The sequence below is a fragment of the Myotis brandtii genome, unplaced genomic scaffold (assembly GCF_000412655.1).
Source record: "Myotis brandtii unplaced genomic scaffold, ASM41265v1 scaffold469, whole genome shotgun sequence".
Classification (NCBI taxonomy): domain Eukaryota; kingdom Metazoa; phylum Chordata; class Mammalia; order Chiroptera; family Vespertilionidae; genus Myotis; species Myotis brandtii.
In genome coordinates this window covers 568,443-591,484 of record NW_005367911.1, presented here as the reverse complement: position 1 = coordinate 591,484, position 23,042 = coordinate 568,443, and the positions used below count along the sequence as shown (strand labels likewise).

The 23,042-nt window shown below is 44.4% G+C and overlaps 1 protein-coding gene across 2 annotated transcripts; it reads left to right on the top strand.

Annotated features, from left to right (window-relative positions):
* Positions 1–5,242: 5,242 nt before the first annotated feature.
* Positions 5,243–15,052, top strand: G6PC (glucose-6-phosphatase, catalytic subunit). 2 transcript variants are annotated; one of them, XM_005875684.2, is made up of 5 exons: positions 5,243–5,688; positions 7,999–8,108; positions 10,180–10,285; positions 11,083–11,198; positions 12,390–15,052. In XM_005875684.2, the coding sequence occupies exons 1-5, from the start codon at positions 5,459–5,461 to the stop codon at positions 12,899–12,901; spliced, it is 1,074 nt and encodes a 357-aa protein (XP_005875746.1). In that variant the 5' UTR covers positions 5,243–5,458; the 3' UTR covers positions 12,902–15,052. The 2 variants fall into 2 exon arrangements, with proteins under 2 accessions (XP_005875746.1, XP_005875747.1); XM_005875685.2 differs by having other exon boundaries at positions 5,247–5,518.
* The last annotated feature ends 7,990 nt before the right edge of the window (positions 15,053–23,042 follow it).

The window sequence follows — 23,042 nt, the reverse complement described above, 5'->3', positions numbered from 1 at the left end:
CTGCACCTCAGGTCTCAGCTGGGTTCTGGCAGCACCAATGTTTGGATGGTGCCCAGGGGTGGGAGGAAGAACTGACTTCACAGAATACTCTTTAAAACCATGTGAATATATTACTTTTGAAAATATTTTAATTTAAAAAATATGAGCCCTGGCCAGTTTGGCTCAGTGGATAGAGAGTCGGCCTGCAGACTGAAGGGTCCCGAGTTTGATTCCAGTCAAGAGCACACGCCCAAGTTGAGGGCTCGATCCCCAGTAGGGGGTGATTCTCTCTCCCTCTCCCTTCCTCTCTGAAATCAATAAAAATATATTTTAAAAATTTTTTTTAAAAATATGAACACATCTTTCCTTCTGGCAATAATGAATCAGTTACTTCTGTTAGGTCACTAAAAGTCAAGTACCACCTCCTTGGAGCTACTTTCAAAGTAGCACCCCAGAGTCAGAAAATGATAGAACTGAGAGGAGGGTGAGAGTCACCAAGTCTCAGTCTACAGTTGACAAAAGTAAAATCCAGAGAACTCTAGTGACTTGGCCAAGATCACACAACTCTTTTTTTTTTTTAATCCTCACCGGAGGATATTTTTTTCCATTGATTTTTAGAGAGAGTGGAAGGAGGAGAGGGAGCGAGAAACATGGATGTGAGAGAGACACATTGATTGGTTGCCTCCCCCATGTGGCATGTGGCCCCACGAGATTGAAGTTGCAACCCAGGTATGTGCTCTTGACTGGGAATCCTACCCGCCACCCTTTGGTGCTCTGGCCAACTCTCTAACCACTTAGCCACACCAGCCAAGACAATCACACTCTTTATCTTCCTATTTATTATTTCTCTTTTTACCTTAGAAGTCCAGCCGAAACCGGTTTGGCTCAGTGGATAGAGCGTTGGCCTGTGGACTGAAAGGTCCCAGGTTCGATTCCGGTCAAGGGCATGTACCTGGGTTGTGGGCACATCCCCAGTAGGAGATGTGCAGGAGGCAGCTGATCGATGTTTCTCTCTCATCGATGTTTCTAACTCTCTATCTCTCTCCCTTCCTCTCTGTAAAAAATCAATAAAATATATTTTTTTTTAAAAAAGAAGTCCTAGTGATGGCAGTAGGAGAGAAGTCTCAAGGGCTGCCTGCTGAAAGCTTGAGGATGTTTTTGAGGGTCTTCTAAGGAAAAACACACCCAGCTTTTACACCCGCTCACTCATCCCCAGTCCCCACCTCGTTCCACACCCAACCAGGCTGAGCTATGACTGAGCGACTGATGACATAGCCCCTCCATTTTTTCTTTAGTTGGCTCCAATTCTTTCAAAATATCTGTGAGATGAAGCCAGGAGGCACAGTGGATTAGGGCTAGATTCTTAGCTTACACTTCCCACCTCTCTTCAGACAGCTCCTCTTTGCCTCTGGGGTACAGACCAGGAAGAAGGAGGGAACTGAGCTTTTCCCAGATAGTCCCAACCATCATTTTAGAGGCTCACTTCCCTTGACTCTGCCTCATCTCTACATCATCAACAAAGTTTAACTCCTGGCAGGAAGGATCAAACTTAACGCTAGAAGGTTTCCCAGCTGCAAGGGTGGTTTGGCACCACCAAAGGGTTGATTGCCAGTTGGAGCAGTGTCACCATCTGGTCATGAGGGAACTGGTTGGCTGGATCTGGGCTTAACAACAGCTTCTTTGGGCGGGGGGGTGTTGAAGATGATAGAGGAGAGGAAGAAGATGGTCAGTCTGTGCTTCCCATAAAGGTTCCAATGATTCATTCAACTTTGGTAGAAAGCAAATACTAGGGTGGCAGGAGGAAGGGAGTGAGCCAGGGAGCTCTTAACTGTTTACAATGGAGCAAATGTCCTCTGGTGTTTTTCTGTGGACAAAATGTGCAGCCCGTCTTGAGACAGACAGCATGCTCCCCCCACGTGGTCAATAAGTGCACAGTTCAAGGTTCTGAAGCTGAACTTTCTCACCACGCCGGAGATAAGTCAGCCATTTTCACAGGCTAACAATCATTAACCCGCCTCTCCCTTCACCTGCTTTCCCCGACATAGTTTTGTAAAAAAAAATGAACAGGGTCACTCACTGAAAAGGTGACAGCAGTTGATCCAGCCAGTTTCTGCTTCCTACCCCTGAACACCTTCCCCATTGACCAAGTGGTAGGGGGAGAGGAGCACAAAAATAAGAAATAAATAAAATAAAAAACTGTACATCTTGGAGTTTGGACTGTAACCCTGCAAGGAAATCTCCCCCACTGCCCAGACAAAGCCTTGGCTTGAAGCTGGGTTTTGTATCCTTGATACAATGTGCAGACGAGCCCCATTCTATGATCATAGCTGAGCAAAAAGGCAGCTCCTCGCTCCAGAGAACCCAGTGCCCCTGCCAGAATAGAGGATTTGACTGCAGGGAAAGTCGGAATGTCTTACTGGTAATAAAAGCAATTTTTGGATGAGGTGTGTGGCAAATTATGACTCCTTCCCCTCTTTGCTTCCCTGTTAGCAAATAAACTGGCCTGAGTGAATGAGTCAACCTTGCTCTGGAGGAGACGGTGCCAGGACACGGGAACCAGCTGCACGTATTTAGCAGCAGACCAGGCTGCTCTCTCTGGCACCCTTCCTTCCTGTGCTTCCCAAACCAAGATCCCCAGCCTCTGGATTTCTGTTTGTGGAGAAAGTGCCCGGGGAGTGCCCAACTAGTGTTCCTGTTTGGGGGGCCCATAGAACTTTCCATCCTCATCACTTCCCAGACTCGGCTGGTCGTTTTCCCAGGGGCCATCAATACGTCTTGAGTCCTCTCTGCCTAGGACAAAATAGTAGGGAACTCACTGATATTTGTACATATGAGTTCAGTTTCGACCTAAGGATCCCCCAATTGACACAGTGAGTTGTGTAAATAATCTAACTTCCCTGCCCCACTAGAATGTCCAGGTCCCAGAGGACAACCAAGATTTAATTTGCAATGTCTTTTTTGTTTGTTTGTTTTTGTTAATCTTCACTTGAGGATATTTATCCATTGTTTTTTGTTTTTTTGTTTTTTTTTAGAGAGAGTGGAAGGAAGAGGGAGAGAGAGAGAGAGAGAGAGAGAGAGACATCAACATGGGAGAGACACATTGGTTGGTTGCCTCCCACAAGGACCCTGACCATGGCTGGGGAATGAGCCTGCCACCGAGGTACATGCCCTTGTCCAGAATCGAACCCAGGACCCTTCAGTCTGGGTCTATCCACTAAGCCAAACCGGCTAGGGCTCACTTGCAATTTCTTATAGAGCCAAGCATGGGGCTTTGCTCAGGAAATGTTTATTGAATTAAACTGGAGAACTTCTTGAAAGGGAAGATGACAGGAGTTAGAAGGAGATGATAGACTCCCCTCTCTGGAGAGAGTTCTTTAAGTGAGTAAATTCTCATTGAAACCTCCAGCAACTCAAATACTCCATCCCCATTATTCACCTCAAAATAGCCACAAGTCCTGTGAGCATTTGAGGACTCTGCCATTTCTCTCTGCAGTCAGCTTCCCAGTAGGCTTGGGTCTTTGGGGGCCTCACCTCTTTCTGTACATGATAAAAATTTGCTGGAGGCAGCAGGAAGGGACTGGAAGTTAGAAAGATAGACTAGCAAAGTCTCATGATGATATACAATTGCTCTGACCAAGAGGTATCCCTACCAGGCGGGCTGCCTGCCAGGGGGACTCCTCCTCTACCCTGGGAGCAGATATCAGCTCCATCCCACTCCTTATCAACACGAGCATTCTCCCTGCGTTTCCTCCAGTAGATAGGGCCCTCCACTGGCCTCCCCATATGCTGTGAGAACCCTGCCTGACTCAGAGATTCCGGCTGCTGGCAGCCCTGTGGAGAACCAGATAGTGGCCTTTGAATATTTTGTCAGAGGGTCTGCCCTATTTGCCCTCAACTCACCTCACCCCATAGAAACTTCAGTCCCCGGGATCACAACAGTGGTTACTCAATACTTTCGAGGAAGGCTTATCGGGGTGGAGGGGAGAGATTATCTCTTCCAGTGGGGCCCACTACCTGCGGCCTAGCATTGCTGACAATCCAGAGCACCCTTCCCCACAACACTGCCAAGTACATACTCCATTTGCAGCCCACCCACAGCCCACCATTACCTCCCCAGACCAGGCATGGTAGGATAGGGTTGCTTGGACCAGCAGAGACAATGTGGTCAAGGGCAGCTGGGGTCTGCTGGAGGTGGGTGGGAGCCCATGGAGGGTGGGGATAAGATGCCAGACCATACTTCCTGGATGATGTTTTCATCATTTCCGGCATGGAATGTTGTCTACCTTTGCTACAGATCATTAGTTCTGAATTCCTTTTCCCTGTCCCCAACCTACCCCTGACAAGGGAATATGGACTTACTGGTGGGAAATTCAAGTGAATATTTTAAAGTTTTATTCCCACTAGCTCTTATCCTTGAAAAATGCCTCCGGTCACCGCCTGATTCAGCCCCTGCTTCCTTCAGAGTTCGAACTGACCAAGGGTGAGGTTTTGGTCTCTGCACTGCTGCAGGGCGATTTCTGTTTGTGCAGGGGAGGAAGGCAGCATTGCTTCTCACACCTGGGCATCTGTTACTTTTATTTATTCCTTGTCTATATCCATGGCTGTAGTAAGAATGGATTGACTTCCTCTTGAACATCAATATCTCCAAGTACAAATGGAAGATCAAGCTACAGAAGCCCTTTCTAGGGTCCCCAGTCACCAATTTGTTGGTGTTTTTATTTAGAACTATATATCAATCATATTGTTTTTGTGTGAACACACATTCATTTTATTGCTTTCACTTATGTGTTAAAACCCCGAAGGTCCGAACTTTAAGGACAATAAATGAATGAATTAATCAGGCATTCAAAGGTGATTATTTTCTGGCCCTGAGCTATAGAGCCACATGGGAAGAGGGTTTGAGCTCCCAAATCAGAGGCATTTCCTAGACCCTAATGCAGTTAAGAAAGGGCCAGCAAGGTGACAGTACCCAGTACAATAAAATGAACTACCTTCTAAATTAATAACTTAAAACCTGAATCACTAGGACTTCAAGACTTTTTCTTTGTTCCCAAATAAGCGCAGTTGCAGACTTAGGAAATCAGGCATCTTTGCAAGAACCACGGTGATTTAGACTCTGTCCTTTGTCTCTGGCTGGGTTTCAGAGCCAGGCGGGCAGACCCTGGCACTGTCGAGCAGCGTGCCAAAGTTAATAATTGGCCCTGTGGAGCACATGGCCGATCAGGCTGTTTTTGTGTGCCTGGTTTTCTATTTTACGTAAATCACCCTGAACATGTTTGCATCAACCTACTGATGATGCACCTTTGATCAATAGATTTTAGACAAAAGTGTTTTTTGAGTCCAAAGATCAGGGCTGGGTTGACCTGCAGGCTGGTTACAGGGTGTATAAAACTGGCAAGACGCAGGCTGATAGCAGAGTTATCACCACCACGTCTGCAAGGGCTCAGCTGACGGCTTCCTGAGGGGCCAGGGAGTAAGCATGGAGGAAGGCATGAACGTCCTTCATGACTTTGGGATCCAGTCAACACACTACCTCCAGGTGAATTACAAGGACTCCCAGGATTGGTTCATCCTGGTCTCTGTGATCGCAGACCTCAGGAATGCCTTCTATGTCCTCTTCCCCATCTGGTTCCATCTTCGAGAAGCTGTGGGCATCCAACTCCTCTGGGTAGCTGTGATTGGAGACTGGCTCAACCTCATCTTTAAGTGGTGAGTAAGAGCCAGGCAGAGAGGAGATCGGCAAGGAAGGAGGCTGGCATTCTCTCTGGAAATGTCTGTCCATCAGAAGTCGCCTTCTCCATGCAATTCAGGAAGCCACGGGTTCCTCCCCTCCTGACTCTCCATCTGCTACATAAAGAGAGAAGACAGAGAAAGCCCTGTCAGTGAGTTGAAGATACAGGAAAGGCTATTTCATATGGACCGAAGGCCAGCTGGACTTAGTGAAAAGTCTGGATTGTAGGCTATAAGCAAAGAAATACAGTTTTACTGCTTGCAGCAGAATAGGCAACATACAGGTAGATGCATGAAAGAAGAAAAATGATGCATGAAAAAAGGAATCGTATAGATAATTTAAAAACGTGTTGTGTGGGGCAATGAGGAGGAATCCAGAGAACCGGGCTCCATCCAGGTTTTGTTCAGCCACCTACCAGCTGCATGTCCTGGGCAAGTCATAGCAACAATCTGAGTTTCTGTTTCATAATCTGTAAACTTAGGTTATCTCTGGGACCTTATAATAATTATAGTTAACAGTTATCAAACATTTAGTATGTGCCAGGCCATGGGCTGAATGTTTTTCTGGAGGTGGTTACTTATGTGACAGATGAAGAGAAGGTGCCTAGACCAACATGGGTAGTAAATGTCAGAGGCAGGATTGACACTCAGGCAGGCTGGCTCCAGGGGCAAAGCTCTTAAGAACCATGGAATAGCCAATGCTGATTAACTGACTCTTTCAGGGAAAGATGGGAGGCGGAAGAACCCCGATTTTAACATTTGCCAAATTCTACTGTTTATATATTCCCATGATAGCCACTTTCAAACTATGGATGGGTTTGACTTGCAAAAATCCTGAATATTTTATAATTGTTAGCCAGCACCAGCTGACTTTAGCATATTACTGGTTTGGCTTCTCTTTCGTCATCTAGAAAATGAAGAGTTGGACCAGCTTCCCTCTAAGCCAGTGGTTCTCAACCTTCTGGCCCTTTAAATACAGTTCCTCATGTTGTGACCCAACCATAAAATTATTTTCGTTGCTACTTCATAACTGTAATGTTGCTACTGTTGTGAATCGTAATGTAAATATCTGATATGCAGGATGGTCTTAGGCGACCCCTGTGAAAGGGTCGTTCGACCACCAAAGGGGTCGCGACCCACAGGTTGAGAACCGCTGCTCTAAGCCCTTTACCATCTCTAAAGCTATCTATGACTACTATCAGACGATTCTTACGTCTCTTTCAGCTCTAATAATCTCTGGCCATAAACAGTAAAAGTCCTTTAGAATAGAAAAAAAAAAAGATTATTGGGCTCAGAAGCCCAAGGGATTCTGAAATTTCTATTGAAAAAATCTAAGTTTTATCTGTAACATCCCCTATTAAAGAGCATGACCCTAAGCAATAAAAAGATAAATGGTTATTCCAAACATCTGATCTCAATTACAGAGTGATGGATTTTCTCTGAGTTGGTGGAGGTGAGAGTTAGTGGTTGTCCCTGATTTGGGTGAGCAATCACTATTCCACCACCACAGGGAAAAGGAGGCCTCCAGCCGGACCTCTGACACCTGTTTCCACGATAAAAGATCTAGGCCTTTTAAAAGGGAAGTTTTAAAAGGCTGGTGGGGCACAGTTGGCTGAGGCATCATCCCATGCACCAAAGGGTCGCAGGTTGGATCCCAGTCCAGTGCACAAGGGAGGCAACGGGTGGATGTTTCTCTCTCGCACCGAAGTTTCTTTCTCTTTCCCTCTCTCTTTCTCTCTCTAAAGGGAGCATATTCTCGGGTGAGGATTAAGAAAAAAATAAATTAAATAAAAGGGCAAGGGTTTGTCTGAGATATCCTCTTTCAAAGCAGAGGGCATAGAGCAAGCACCCGAAGCTATGTATGCATTACAGAGAGTTATTCTGAGGCCTAAAGAAAGAGCAGAGGGACCTGGTGGGATATGCAAATTTAAGTTGCGAACTGCAGTTCCAGATGCATCCTTCCAGGACAAATTTGTCTTGCAGTTTTAAGAAAAAGTCACCTAGCTGGCCGTGAATATGGATCTTTGGATCTCGGGTTTATTTATTTCTGTTTTAATAAATACTAAATTCAAATAGTTGAAAATCCAAAAATTATATAAAGGATGTACCAGACAAGTCGACCTCCCCCACCTCTTCCCAGCCACCCAGTCCACCTCCTTGGAGGTGGCCAATGGACCAGTTTAGGGTCACATGGATCTTCTTCTCAAGCTACTCTCCCTTCTCAAAGGTGTGGGCTTCTGGCAAAAGGGTTCCTTCGGTAACCTCGGCATGGGTTCTGCTTTTCCACAGGATTCTCTTTGGGCAGCGCCCGTACTGGTGGGTCCTGGACACGGACTACTACAGCAGTACCTCTGCACCACTGATCAAGCAGTTCCCTGTCACCTGTGAGACTGGACCAGGTAAGAGTCCCACCCTCTGCACAGACAGAAGCTGGGCGCACCTTGCTCACGTGGACACCTATTAGCATTCGTTGTGGGTGACGCTGTCTTTGAGGGGACATGAGGAGAGCCATTCCTTCCCGCGTCTTCTCAGGGTCTTCAATTTGATACAATTCCATTTTAGTTGATCTCAAGAAGGCCTTCCTGCATCTCATCTTGCTGCTGCTTTGGAAATCTGCCTGATGTTTCCAAAACCTTAATTACTAACCCAGAGAGGCAAGCACCCTCACGGGCAATGGGCTCATGAGAGTAAGTGTGCAAGTGTGCAATGGCCCTTTGCCTGGGAAAGGTTAAGCCCTAGAGGCCTGGTGCCCCGGCTGTCCTTCCCAGAGGCCTGGTCTGGCAGCTGTGTCCTCCTGAGCTGACCTATCAGGCCCACAACCTGCCAGTATTTGGCTAATTACAGCCATACTGGTATTGCTCAATCAAATGACAGCTTTTGTTTTTTAGTAGGTAATCAGAAAATGCAAACCCTTCACTCATCTTAAGTCTCCCTTACCCTTAGGAAGGGTGCTGGCATTCTGTCCTCAGGGACCCTACCCCTGACCCCCAAACTAGGGCATGGCCCATAGTTATTCATTCTTACACACCCGTTGTTCACTTCAGACCATGTGCATTCATTCAGGTGTCATTTATTGAGCACCTACTCTGTTCCAGACACTATTCTAAGAACTTGAAATACCTCAGTGAATAAAACAAAGATCTCTGTTCTCGTGGAGCTATTTGAATGGTGTGTGTGTGTGTAACACATAAGTAAAATGTATAGAATATTGGAAGATGATAATTTAGAAGAGGGAGGAGGAGGAAGTAGAGGGCAGGAGGAGAACAGAAAAGACAAGGCACCCTAGCTGGTTTGGCTCAGTGGATAGAGCATCAGCCTGTAAACTAAAGGGTCCCAGGTTCAATTCCAGCCAAGGGCACATGCCTAGGTTGCGAGCTCGATCCCAGGGGTGGGGTGCAGAGGGCAGCCGGTCAATGATTTCCTCTCATCATTGATGTTTCTATCTCTCTCTCCCTCTCCCTTCCTCTATGAAATCAATAAAAATATATTTTAAAAAAAGAAAAGAAAAGGCTTTGCCTATGGGGTTCCCTGGAAAGCAGACTCAGATGGAGATCAGCATACAAGAGTTTCGCTACTCTCAGGAGCAACACTGATGGAAGGAAGACTAAAGCCAACAGGGCAGAAGGAGAAGTCTAGTTGTGATTCAGCCTCAGCCAACTCCACAGGGAGCTCTGAAGCTGAGGATGGCCCTTAAGAGTTGCCTGAATTGAGTCAAGAGGAACAGGCCCTTATACTCCAATGTAGACCAGTGATTGGGTACAGGCCAACCCCAGGAAGAGATAACCCTGATCAAAATGACTCTCTCAGCCGGAGAAGGCTGAGAGCTAAGGCCCATCTGTAATCACACTTTCAACAGCTGAAAAAATAAGTCCTTCTGTCCAGAAAGGGATCTGAGTGGAGGTTGGCATATCTCAGGACCCTCTATGTCTCAGGGTAGAGGGATCAGGAATAGGGGCCGGTTGCAGAATTAAATAGTGTGATCAAGGTAATACTCATTGAGAAGTTGAGATCTGAGCAAAAACTTGAAGGAGGCAAGGAAATTAGCCAGTAAATTTCTGGAGGAAGGGTTGTGTGACCAGAAAGACTAACAATGCCACGACCCTGAGGTGGGAGCATGTTTACAGGAAAGCAATGAGGCAGGCATGCATGGAGCAGAGGGCACAAGAGTGGAAGAGAGGTTATGGAGGGCTAATTAGATCCTTTGTGTAATCTCTAGACTGTATATAAGTACAAGAACTGGGCCTTCTCTGGTTTTGCTCATCACTATACTCCCAGAGCCTAGCAGAGTGCTGGGCCTGCAATAGGAGCTCAATAGAGACTTGTTAAATAGGTGACTAAATGGATAAATGAATGGATGGCATGATGGGTGGATGAATGGAAGGATGGATGGGTAGATGACACCCCCTAGCAGTCTCTAGGATGGAGACTTTCACCTTTAGTTCATTCATTCATCTCTTCCCTGCCCTTTAGGGAGTCCCTCCGGTCATGCCATGGGTACAGCAGGCGTTTACTATGTGATGGTCACATCCACCCTCTCTATCTTTCGGGGAAAGAAAAAGCCCACCTTCGGATTTAGGTAAGAACTCAGCCCTGGGTGTGGGTGGTGGAGAGCAGGGGGCGGCTTTCTCTGTAGCTGACACACCACTTGCTCTTCCTCACATCCCCCTAGCCCAGCGGTTCTCAACCTGTGGGTCGCGACCCCCTTTGGCGGTCGAACGACCCTTTCACAGGGGTCGCCTAAGACCATCCTGCATATCAGATATTTACATTACGATTCATAACAGTAGCAACATTACGGTTATGAAGTAGCAACGAAAATAATTTTATGGTTGGGTCAGAACATGAGGAACTGTATGTAAAGGGCCAGAAGGTTGAGAACCACTGCCCTAGCCCATCCCACACTTTGGGTTGGTACTGATAAGAGCTGCAGCATGTCTGCTGAGTGTGAAGATTAGAGTCACAGAATGTTAGGGCTGGAAGAGACCCACAAGTGCACATCCTAATTTTACAGATAAGGAAACATGTTAAAGAGGCTTCTTGAGATCAGGTAGTTAGGTAGTGGCAGGATTTAAACAAAGACCCATTTCTGTACCAACCATAGAGTCTACCCATCTACATTAAAATGAACAGAGAAATGTAAGACATTCCTACTACAGGGAATTCTGGGTATGCGGCCATTGTGCAAATACATTCTCATACACAAGGGTTCACCCCGTGCCACAGGCATCTTTGAGCTTGTGAGGACAGGCATTAATTTACAAGTATTCCACTGATGAACCTAAGTTTGCCAGGCTTCAACACTCCTGCTGAAGCTGTTCTCTTTGCTGAAGGATGTGTATCTGGGTTCTGTTATGGTTGCCTCTTCCGTTGCAGGTGTTTGAACGTCATTTTGTGGTTGGGATTCTGGGCCGTGCAGCTGAACGTCTGTCTGTCACGAATCTACCTTGCTGCTCATTTTCCCCATCAGGTGGTGGCTGGAGTCTTGTCAGGTATCGGCTGCTCTGGATCCCTCCCTTCCTCTCCCACGTATCCCATTTCTCCATAATCAGGACAAAATCCCAGCATGCCAGCCATAGTCTGTGGTTATCAATGCTGTCAGCATTTTAGTGGGCTGAAAGTCAAGGGTAGGTCATTTAATATGATTAATTTCTATGGGAGTGCCCAGATCTACATTTAAGTGTGTTCCAGACAAGCTGCACCACACTAAATACCCAATTAAGTTAGCTTGAAATCTCTGAGCTTTTTACAATCTTTATTTCTTACTGATTTTCCATTGGGAGTGTCCCCTCGTTTAATTTTAAGGGAATCTACCAAACTTAACAAATTAACACAGTGTCCTAGGAAAGCTCTTTATTTAGATACATTCATTTGCAAACCTAATAGATACATACTCACACTTGGTCATTTTTATAGGTTTAGAGTTTTTAATATTTGTGGTTTTTTTTTATATCCAGTTAATGAGGGGGAGAAAAGATTTAGGCTAAGTGTAGAAAGAATTTCTTGGCTTTGCGGTAGGCATAGGAATATAAAACCTTAGGGCAATTGTGGATTTTTTTCCTGGAGATCTGTAAGAGCAGAAAACAGTGCTGAGAACAAGAGAGACAATGAGTTCATGACAACTACAAAGTAACACAGCATCCAGCACTGGGTTCCGTGTTTGAGAAGGAGCCTGGAAGCCATGTTACATGAAAGACCTGGGAATGTGTAGATTAGAGAGGAGAATAACTATCCTCAAATGTGTTAAAGAAGCTCTGGATTTACCACTTAAGTCCTGCAGAAAGAACTGAGACCAACAGATGGCATTAGAGGGGGACAGACTTCAGTCAGCTCAGCAAAAGAAAGAATGTTTGAATAATCAAATCCATTCCAAGGGGAAATGGGCTGCCCAAGTGGGAGTCAGCTCTCCACCCCTGAGGCTATTCAATGAGAGACATGAGGACCCCGCACAGGAAACAAGCAGGCAGTAGGAGGATGTGTGGAACAATACTCTTCCATCTGAAAGAGTCTATGGGTGAGGAAAGGCCGGAGCCACGTACCGGAATAAACCAGGTGACCCTCTAATCTAGCATCTGTGATTTAATGGGTGACAGGTGACATGTCACCCATTGGGTCCCAACCCACCTCTAGCTGAAGGTCCAGAGTCTTTCCTATTTCTCACCGTCACTCTTTCTCCCGCTCAGGCATTGCTGTTGCTGAAACTTTCCGCCACATCCAGGGCATCTACCACGCCAGTCTCAAGAAGTATTTCCTCATTACCTTCTTCCTGTTCAGCTTTGCCATTGGATTTTACCTGCTGCTGAAGGGGCTGGGCGTAGACCTCCTGTGGACGCTAGAGAAAGCCAAGAGGTGGTGTGAGCGGCCAGAATGGGTTCACATTGACACCACGCCCTTTGCCAGCCTCCTGAAGAACCTGGGGACCCTCTTCGGCCTGGGGCTGGCTCTCAACTCCAGCATGTACAGGGAGAGCTGCAAGGGCCAACTCAGCAAGTCGGTCTCGTTCCGCCTCGGCTGCATCGTGGCCTCCCTCATCCTCCTGCACCTCTTTGACTCTTTGAAACCCCCATCCCAAGTCGAGATGATCTTTTACGTCCTGTCCTTCTGCAAAAGTGCAGCAGTGCCCCTGGCATCTGTCAGTCTCATCCCCTGGTGCCTTGCCCGGATCCTGGGCCAGTCAGACAAGAAGTCTTTGTAAGGAAGGTGGAAACTTCAGTATTTAAAGTCAATGACTGAGCCGAGGATTGAGGGCAACCGGCGTCTCCCGCCAGCCCACTTGACGACAGAAGTGCCTGAGTCAGCTTGAGCGACCCCCTTCCTCCTATGCAATTCTAATTGTATTGGGGGATGTTTTTTTTTTGAAAAACTAGTAAGGGTATTTGAGAAAGCCTTGTCTGTTAGAAGTCGGGTAGTTCTGGGTTTTTCCCTGAAGACTTACTCATTCTTCTGTCAGATACACAAAAGTCAGACTTCCAGGTAGGGGGACAGCTCACGGTCCCAGGCTGGGAATCCCACCTGAGAATGCTCTACCCAGGCTCATTCTGATCCAGAAAAGGAGAAAAGAGAAGTGGATTTGATAGGAAAGGAAGGATGGATTAAGGAGGACTTTTTAGCATCTTGAATATCATGCAAATTATGTCAAACAATACCTAAATGGCTTTGGTTGTACTTAAACCTTTAGGTGAGGGACTCTCAATAGTGGGGGACCAACCTGAAGTGTAATTAATAGGTGGTTAGTGGGGTAATTCTGCATCTTGTATTTTTCTATTATGTAGCTGTGGTCATTGTATTGACCAGGATTTCTGAGTGGCTGCAGTGACCTAGATTTGTACGAAGTCAGAGCATTCAGGCATATTCAAGCTTCTCCTCTGTCACCCTAGATCTTCCTCCTTATTAGCCTAGCTCTGCTTTCCCCAAATTTTCCACTGGCTCCACACCCGCCCTGCTGGAGACTCAGATGCCTAAAGGTGACTCTGTGGTGGAGCTTTTTCTGTTTCAGCTAAGCCCTGAAATCTTGGGCAAAAGGGTGAGGAGAGGCAAGGATTCCCCCCTCCAGAAGGTCACTCCAATGTTACTTTTGATTCCTGCGGGTACCCATGACTCCTTTCTCTACCCCACGCCAACCAAGAGCACATTCCTGGAGGGAAAGCCTCCTTGCCTGTCCTCCAGTGTCAGCTGGTTTGCAGAATATGTCCTAAAAAAAAAAATGCTGAAGTCTATTTATTTGAGAGTCCTTGTTGTTGCTACTAATTATGTAGTTCGCCATATATTATCATTCACACCAACCTTCCTGGTCATAACATCTTTGAAAAGAAAAATATATATGTGCAGTATTTTATTAAAAACAACATTTTATTTAAGAATGAAGTCTTGTTGATTACTACATTTTAGATGCAATGAGATCTGAAGGTTCTAATTCTGGCTCAGCTAAATTTCTAGCTCTTTCCTTTATTTCCCTAAACAAATAATTTAGTTTCTGTGTACCTATGTTTTCCCCTTCGAGAAAAAAAAAAAGTGCTTTCTCTTGAGTTGGCCAGGAGCCCCAGTAGAGTTAGGGAGACTTATGAAGTGTCCATGGGCCACAGGTAGAGTTGAGCACAACACAGGCACAATATCATTGGCTAAGACTGAACATTCCTTACCAGACCACAGGTCAGCAGGAGTTGCTCTATGGGTCAAACCACCACTTGAGGGCAGACAGGCAGGGTCATTACCAAACTAAACAGGAAATGTAAGTTGTAGCAGGAGAACGAGACTGGGCAGACTGGAATGCATGACCCTGGTCAGCAAGGTTTGGGGTTATAGTTAAAGAAAGTCTGAACAGGACAGGTCATGGCACCAAGAAGCACTCAAGGGAGCTATTGCAAGTTTCTCTACGGAGTGATTTCTTTCACCCTGGATGTCCTGAGGCTGAGATCTGCTCACTCACCTCAGAACTTTGAAATGTGTTTATTTAGGGGAAGTTGAGTTCCCCTCCTGGATTTGTTTGTTTATTTGTTTGAACCAGGCCCTAGGAGACTGTAATGGTCTCACCAAGGGAGAAGGGAAATGGTCTTGTTATGTCTGAACTGAACCCCACTGCTTAGGCAGAGACCTCATCCTTGATGACTTATTTGTTCTCAGGGGCCCAGTCCAGGTTCCTTGCAATGGGATTCTGGCAGAAAGTAAATAGTGCCCCTACCCCAACAGTTGGTGAAGTTGATAAAGATCGTGATAGCAGATAAAATTTTATCGAGTACTTACTATATGCCAGACTCTGTTCTATGCATTTTATCTATTTATACAATTAACTCACTTAATTCTCCAGACATCTCTGTGCTATAATTTACCCTCATATGACATATAAATAGACATAGAGGGGTTATGTGTCTTGCCCAGAATGGTGAAGCCAGTTTAAAAACCAGGCAGTCTGACTCAGAGTCCATGCCCCACCCTCCACCTGCCTCACCCCCATACCTTACCGATATCAGTAAAATTGGCAGCTGTATCAAACTATCTTTCAGATACCAGATATGACTCTTTTTTTTTCTTTTTGTTAATCCCCACCCAGAGGATCTTTTTTCCATTGATTTTAAGTGAGAGTGGAAGGGAGGGGGAAAGACAGAGAGAAACACTGATGTGAGAGCGACACATCGATTGGTTGCCTCCTGCACGTGCCCCAATTGAGGCTAAGATCGAGCCTGCAACTGAGGTATGTACCCTTGACTGGAATCAAACCTGTAACCTTCAGTCCACTAGTTGATGCTCTATCCACTGAGCCAAACTGGCTAGGGCCAGATATGATTCTTAATTCAAACCATGGAAAATCTGATTTCTTGTAGGCAAAGGACATTATAAAACTTAGAATGATCCTCCCAGTGGGCTACTACTCGTTTCTAAGATGCCATATTTTAAAGGTATTTCATAAAATTACTATTAGAACAGGCATAACCATGTTAGTTTAACAGCAGTGCTAAAAACAATTTTTTAGCTCTTTGCTTTCTCTCTCTCAAGAAAGAGATTAAAGGTCTTGATCAGACTATCTGGGTCAAACAGTAAGGTAACTTACTTCTTGTTTTTACAATCAAGATAGAGCGAGAAGATAGAATTACCACAAAGAACTTTTGGTATAAAGCCGTATGCAGAGGTAGAAAATAGAGATGCTGTGGAAGCTTGTTTAGATCAGAGACTCCACAAATACAAGATTGCTACCTTTTATTGGAATGAGCAGAGTCTAGAAATGGACAGACCTACGGGCTTAGAATTTATAATGGGTAAAGGCCAGAAAGGGGGTCAGCTCATGATCAACTCAACATATAGCCATTGTATTAGCACATTCTGATCACTGATCTCTCCCCAAGTTACAGAGGTAGGTTTGCTTTTAAAATGACTTGTGAATCCTCAGGGTGGAAATAAGTTTAAGTGACCAATGACAGTTATAAACCAAGGTTCATGGCATGTTATAACATAATTTGCTAGATTGTTCTGGCAGTCTAACAGTTTTGAGGAGGTGGGTTGGGGTTGATACACACACCCCAATTGTATTACTGCCCTGGGAAAACAGACCCATTAAGAAAGTGCAACTTCTGCTCTCCAGGCTAATGCTGCTGTACCACAGGCTTAAGGCTCTTGTGTTTGCTTTTGTACTTTAACAAAATTGATATAGCTTTTTAAAAATTTATAACAACTTTTTTGAGGTGTAATTTACAGACCATACAATTTATCCATTTAAAGTGTGCAATTCAATGGCTTTTTGTATATTCAGAGAACTGTACAACCATCACCACAAATCAATTTGAGAACATTTTTGTCACTCCATAAAGAAACCCCATACCCATTAGAAGTCACCTCCATTTCACCCCAACCCACCCAGCCCTAGGCAACCACCAGTCTATTTTTTGTCTCATAGATTTACCTATTCTAGACATTTCATATGAATGGAATCATGCAATATGTGACCTTTTGTGACTGGCTTCTTTCACTTAGCATAATGTTTTCAAGAATCATTCATGTTGTAACATGTATTAATACTTCATTTCTTTTTATAGTCAAACAATATTCCATTGTAAGGATGTAATAAATTTTGTTTACCTGTTCATTAGTTGATGGATATTTGGGTTGTCTCCACTTTTGGCTATAATAAATAATACTGCTATGAACATTTGTGTACAAATTTTTGTGTGGAACTATGATTTCATCTCTCTTGCATATATATATATATACCTAGGAGTGGAATTGCTGAGTCATATAGTAACTCTGTTTAACCTTTTAAGGAACTGTCAGACTGTTTTTCCAAAGGCTTAGTAAGGAAGTTTTACAGTATTTCTGGTTTTGCCATCTCTTTGGATTTCCTAAGGTCATACCCTGTATTATGTCTTTGTCTAATTCTTTTCCTTAAAGAGTTTTAAAGCAAGATTGATCAGGTGATCAGATTTTAACGAAGAAATGTCAATGGGCTCCTCCTACTTTTGTCGGCAATGGCTTTATTGTTCCAGTATGCATTCCAAGAGCATTTTGCTTGAAGACATATCTGGATATCTGAAGTTCCGGCCCTGATCAATTGACTAGTTGTAACCTGTCAAAATTTGCTGACTTGTTTCCTTGAAAACCATTACTTTAGCTGCTGAATTATTAACACTTATTGATTTTTCTCTGTAGTAATTGCAGAACTAGGATAGTTGCCTTTAAGGCTTGTATGTGTAAATAAAATAGGACAATATTATTTGTAACCAAGTGATGTTCAAGAGCCTCTTGAGAATGGAAAACCTTTGGCCAAATAGCCTTCTGATGATGTTGTTAAGGAAAGAATCAACTAGAAATAGTACAAAGAAGCAGTCAACAAAAGCCACTTCCATTAGAGAACCAAAAACCTAATGAATCTAGAAGAGAAACTAGAAATTGTCCAGTCCAGTGATGGGCAACCCAAAGCCCAAAATCTAATTTCAGAGTGAACGATGAAAGCGCTGCTGCTGGGTTGTTACTTCCCAATAAAAAGGAAAAAAAGTCTACGAATATTTTAATTTTTCCTGAATTGACCCCTTTGTTTAAGTTGCTCACTATTCATTCTATTCAAAAATTGTTTTCATGTCACAGAGTCAGAAATTAAGGCCTTAGCTCCTCTAAGTCACATAAGTAAGTGTCCCCAGGTCTCGTGATTCTTAACAGAGAGCAGTCACCCTTTGCCTGTCTCCAGCATTTGCCTGGGCTGCTATGTCGACATGAAGCTGCTGAGACAGAAGGGAAAGACATAAGCAGACACTGAACCACTTCTTTGAACCAGATCCAGAGTTTGTGAACCAAATTAAAGCCACAGCTAGAATAACTATGCAAGGTGGCCTGTTCCTAATTATGTTATGTGCTCGGCGCTTCTTTTGCTTTCATAAATCTTTCCAGGGCAGAAATGTAGCTACAAGAAGAAACAACTTGGTGTTTTTATGTGTTTTTTTTGTGTGTGTCTTTTTAGCATGAGGTTGGTTTTCCAGCCAGAAAATGTTCAATGCTTTCCTTTATGCTGTCTTCTCTCTTTCTTCTTTCGCTCTTCAAGTTCCTCAGTCATGGCCTTCAGATCAGCTCAACTCACTTCAGTGTTTGAAAACTGGTAGAACTCTACTCATTCTGCTCCATCACAGAACTGGGGATCTGATCCTTTATTAGCTGCATTACTTTCTATCCAAAAGCAAACAGATTGAAAATCTAACTCCTTTCTCCTCCGTTGTGAACAGCTTGGAACTCCTTGGTGAGCGCATGCCTTCACAATTTCATCTCTCCGCCTCCATCTTTCACTCTGATCTCCTCCTTCAACACCAGCCCATTGGCAACATGCCACTGATCCCTGTGTGATCACCCCAGTAATGAACTCAAGTGAGCCTGTTTTTGTTGTTGTTAATCCTCACCTGAGGATATTTTTTCCCATTGAATTTTTTTTAGAGTGGAAGTGGGGGGAGAGGAGAGAGAGAGAAACATCAATGTGAGAGAGACATTGATTCGTTGCCTCCCCCAACCAGGGCCGGGGATCAAACCTGCAACCCAGGTATGTGCCCATGACCAGGAATTGAACCAGAGACCCTTTGGTCTTTGGGCCGATGCTCCAACCACTGAGCCAAACCAGCCAGGACTCAAGTCAGTCTTTTGAGAGATGGAATTTGGCTTAATTGATTTGATAACCCAAGTGGCATAAGTCAATTTCTTTGGGTCATGTCTTTAGGCTGCCAAAGCCCTCCTAACCAGGCCATTCCCCTCCCCACCCCCACCCCCAATACAGTGAATACAATGGGATGACAATGGCATCAACTTTCCCTACAGGCTGTAGTGAAACCACCATGGACACGTTACACCAAAGCCTCCAAAAAGTTCCTTCGCTTCAGAAGCCTTAGGTGAGGCCCTGGATCCTGACAGGTATCAGAGCTGATTCAGGAAAAGCTGATTCAGCAACCCCAGTCTTTGATCTGGTTCTCCAAGCTTTGTCAGCAGGTTTGCTAGTTACAGTGGCTGCCAAACTGTTATCTCCAGAACTATGCCCTTTCTCATTTTCTATCTATAGTGCTCTGCACAACTACACAACATGCTTCTAAGAACTTCCAAAGGTCAAATGACCCCAAACATAATGACTGGTGAGTTCATTCCCCAAACTGAGGGGTGGTTGAGCTCAATCCACTTCAAGAAAAATAAAACACCTGGGGAGGATCCTGCCCACTTTGGGCTCCTCCACCTGAAAGAGTTCAAGATTTCCAGTTAGTTCCAGGTATTCTTTGGGGATACCTTCAAAACTCAATCCTGCAGGAAGATTAATTGGGGGAAATGAATTTGAGGAAAAACAAGAAAGTGTTGGAAAAGAGCTTGGTGAGGGGAAGAGTTGGGCATGAAAACAGGTTTCCCTCAAATGTTATTCTGAGCTGAACCTGCTGGGAAGCCCAGGTCAGAGAAGATGAAGTTGGAATGTTCCATTCTCTTCACAGGTAGGGGAGATTCTCATACTACTGCCAAAACACTATTATTTCCACACAAAATATCTATCAAAGAAATGGTTCTCAAGTGAGGGCAATTTTGCCTTTCGGATGACATCTGGCAATGTCTGGAGACATTTTGGGTTGTCATTGCTGGAGGGGTGCTTACAGGTATCTAGGAGGTAGAGGCCACGCAAGCTGCTAAACATCCTACAGTGCACAGCCCCCCACAACACAGAATGATCCTGCTCGAAATGATAATAGTGCCAGGACTGAGAAACCCAGTAACCAACCAGAGAGGAGAATCATCACAATTTACCTAAAAGAATTTTCTTCCAGTGACTGTTTTTCAACGCAGCAACTGCTGTGCAAATGGGTCCTCTGTTCTGCCAGAAGCTTTCCCTCCAACGAGGTCAACTTGTTAAAGTAACTGGAGTCGTTGCCTCTGGGTTGATAGGAGTTAAAGGCACTCTCAGCTCTTGGCCTTTTGTAGAGATTCTGAAGCTGAATGTGTTAAGAAGCATCCACAGATGTGGACCTCATTACATGCAGGATAAAATGTGTGAAGGACTGAGAATTGTAGATAAAGAGTTGGGGTCAGAGGGGCGGAGTCTGGCAAGGAGCCCCTATTGTAAGAGTTTGGTAGACAAACTGCCCTCCCCTCCCCAAAGGCTCTGGATAGAGTTAACATTGTTGTTAAATCACCAGGGAGAGGAATGAATAACACAAAACATATCCTTAGATGAACAAACAAAGAGCGTAGTTAAGACACACTGCATAACACCAGCGCTTACTCCCACTGAGCCTAGACTTGACTTCTTTGGAGAAGGCATGAGATGAGGTCTAACTTTGTTAGTACAAACTCCTGCTTTAATTTCTGTTACTGGCTGAAGGAAAAGCCTAATTTGATTGGCTTTTCCTTCAGCCAAGTTAAAGCTGAGAAAGGAAAAAAAAAGTCCCAGACGAGATAGCCTTCTGGTGATGATGTTAAGGTAAGGATTCACTAGAAAACTGATTTTAAATGCTGTGTAGACTTGAATAATAGTTTATTCCGATGAATGTTTCCTTGCTTTCTAGTTGTTAAATATTAACCCATACCCAATATATATTGTTTTAAAAATATTCTATATACCCTTAACTTGCCACAAATATCCATCCATCTTTTTCCTATTTTTTACAGCTCCTTGATTTAATGTCCTTTTAGTTCTTAATATGGCTGTCCAATTTCCTATTCTGAACTCTTGTTTCTAGTTGTTCTGTTGTTATTTTTAAGAAGTATGACTCAGGCTGTAGGCCTGACTGTAATAGTAATTAAAGAGCCGGCTTGGCTCAGTGGATAGAGTTGTCAGCCTGCGGACAAAAGGGTCCTCAGTTCGATTCCAGTCAAGGGCACATGCCTTGATTGCACGCTCTCACATCGATATTTCTGTCTTTCCCTCTCTCTTCCATTCTCTCTAAAAATCAGTGGGAAAATATCCTCAGGTGAGGATTTTTTAAAAAAAAGTTTAAAATAAAACTTTTGTACATGTTTCTTTGGCATCTCTGATATATTCTGGCCTCTGGAACCTAATTTCCTCCTCTCTGCCCATTTACACAACAGTCTGTGCCGCTGGGCGGGTATTGGTAAGCCCTGGGCAAGGTCTGAGGATTGCTCTGCCAGAGAACAGCAGACTGACTCCAAACCGGCTGTAATCGCAGCGTGTCTTTCCTGCAGCTCCAGCCCTTTCTTGGTGTCTCTAGATTCTGAGGCTACAGTGATGCTTCCCCACAGCCTTGGCACGTAACTATGAAGACTTTTTGCTGCAAAACAAGACCTGCTGGTCTACTTTCTATGCTCAAATAGTTGTCTTAGGCTCAAAATGGTCAGACCCTGGAGTGTGTTGCAATAGATACTGTAACTCACAAGCAACTTTACAGAAGAGGCATCAAACTCAACTCTAAACTACATTTTCCTTCCCTCAAAAGTCACTTCCAAATTTTTTTGGCGCAACACAAATTTGACATAGTTGAAAACTTCCTGTTTGGTGTACTTGTCACTTCAAATACTTTAATCTACACATTCCCTAGAGCCAGCAGGGGCTACATTCCTGTCATTTAAAATAGTTCACTGGGGTTTCCTTATGTCACTATACCATAACTTGCCCGAGTCATTCCCTTATTTGGCATTTGGCTGATTTCCAGTTCTTCACTCCTATAAATAGCAGCACATGAACATCTTTGCACAAATTACATTTTTTTCCCTTTTGGGTTATTTCCTTGGGGTATATTCCCAAAACTGGTATTAGTGGGTCAAAGGTTTGAAAAGTTTCCTAGCTCTTGTTACCCACTGCCAGAACAGTCTCCGGGCGGACTGTGGTATATTTGAGCATTTCAAATGTTTAACTGGGTTTCCCACGACATACAAGATTAACTTTCCTCTTCTCTTCTTCTTGCATAATCTTCGGCAGGGGAGGGAGTTACAAAATTTCAAATAAATCAAGAACAAAGACAGAAGCACTCCTTCTATAGCTAGAGACGAGCTTTTTTAGGCTAACTTGAGAAAATGCAACCCCACCAATGCTGGGATGAGAGAGCTGTATTCCAGGCAGAATAGAAAATGACACCCAAGGTCTGTGAAGTTGTGTCAGCTGATGATATCTGAGGCTGAGATAGTATCAGGGAGAATGCAAAGCTGGCAAGTGCTGAGTGATCAGGAAGACTTGGTAAAAAGGGTGGGGAGAGAGGTCCAAAATGGCATCGCTGCCTTTGGGGTGATGGCACCAGCAGCGAGAGAAATGCACTGGTTCTGTGCCTTTGAGATTCGGGCTATCCACCATTGGGAGGTGACTTCTAAGAACTGTGAATACTGAGGAACCTTGGTTTCCTTGGTTTAAGAATCAAGATCAAAACGAAACAAAAATAACCCACGGAGTCATCCTGACCATCTGCTTCCTTGAGCTACTAATAGTGATGATGATGATGATGATGACAATGGTGATGATGATGATGGTGATGATGGTGATGGTGGTGATCAGCATGTACTAAGTACTTACTGTGTGCCTGTCACTTTTCTTTAATTGATTTGCGATAGAAAGAGAGAGGAAGGGAGAGATAAAGAGACATCAATGTCTTGGTCCGCATATTTATGCATTCATTGGCTACTTCTTGTATATGACCTGACTGGGGATCGAACCCACAACCTTGACATATCAGGACAACTCTAACCAGCTGAGCTACCCGGCCAGGGCTGTGCTTGGCCCTTTTCTAAAGGCTTCACACATATAACTCATTTCATTCCCCAACAACCATTGTTATCCCCTCTTTACAGATGAAGAAACAGAATCAGAAAGCTAAGAAACTTCCTCAAGGTCACAGAACTAGTAAGTGTGTGAGCCAGATTCAAACCAAGTCAATTGACCACAATGCCGGTGCTCTGAC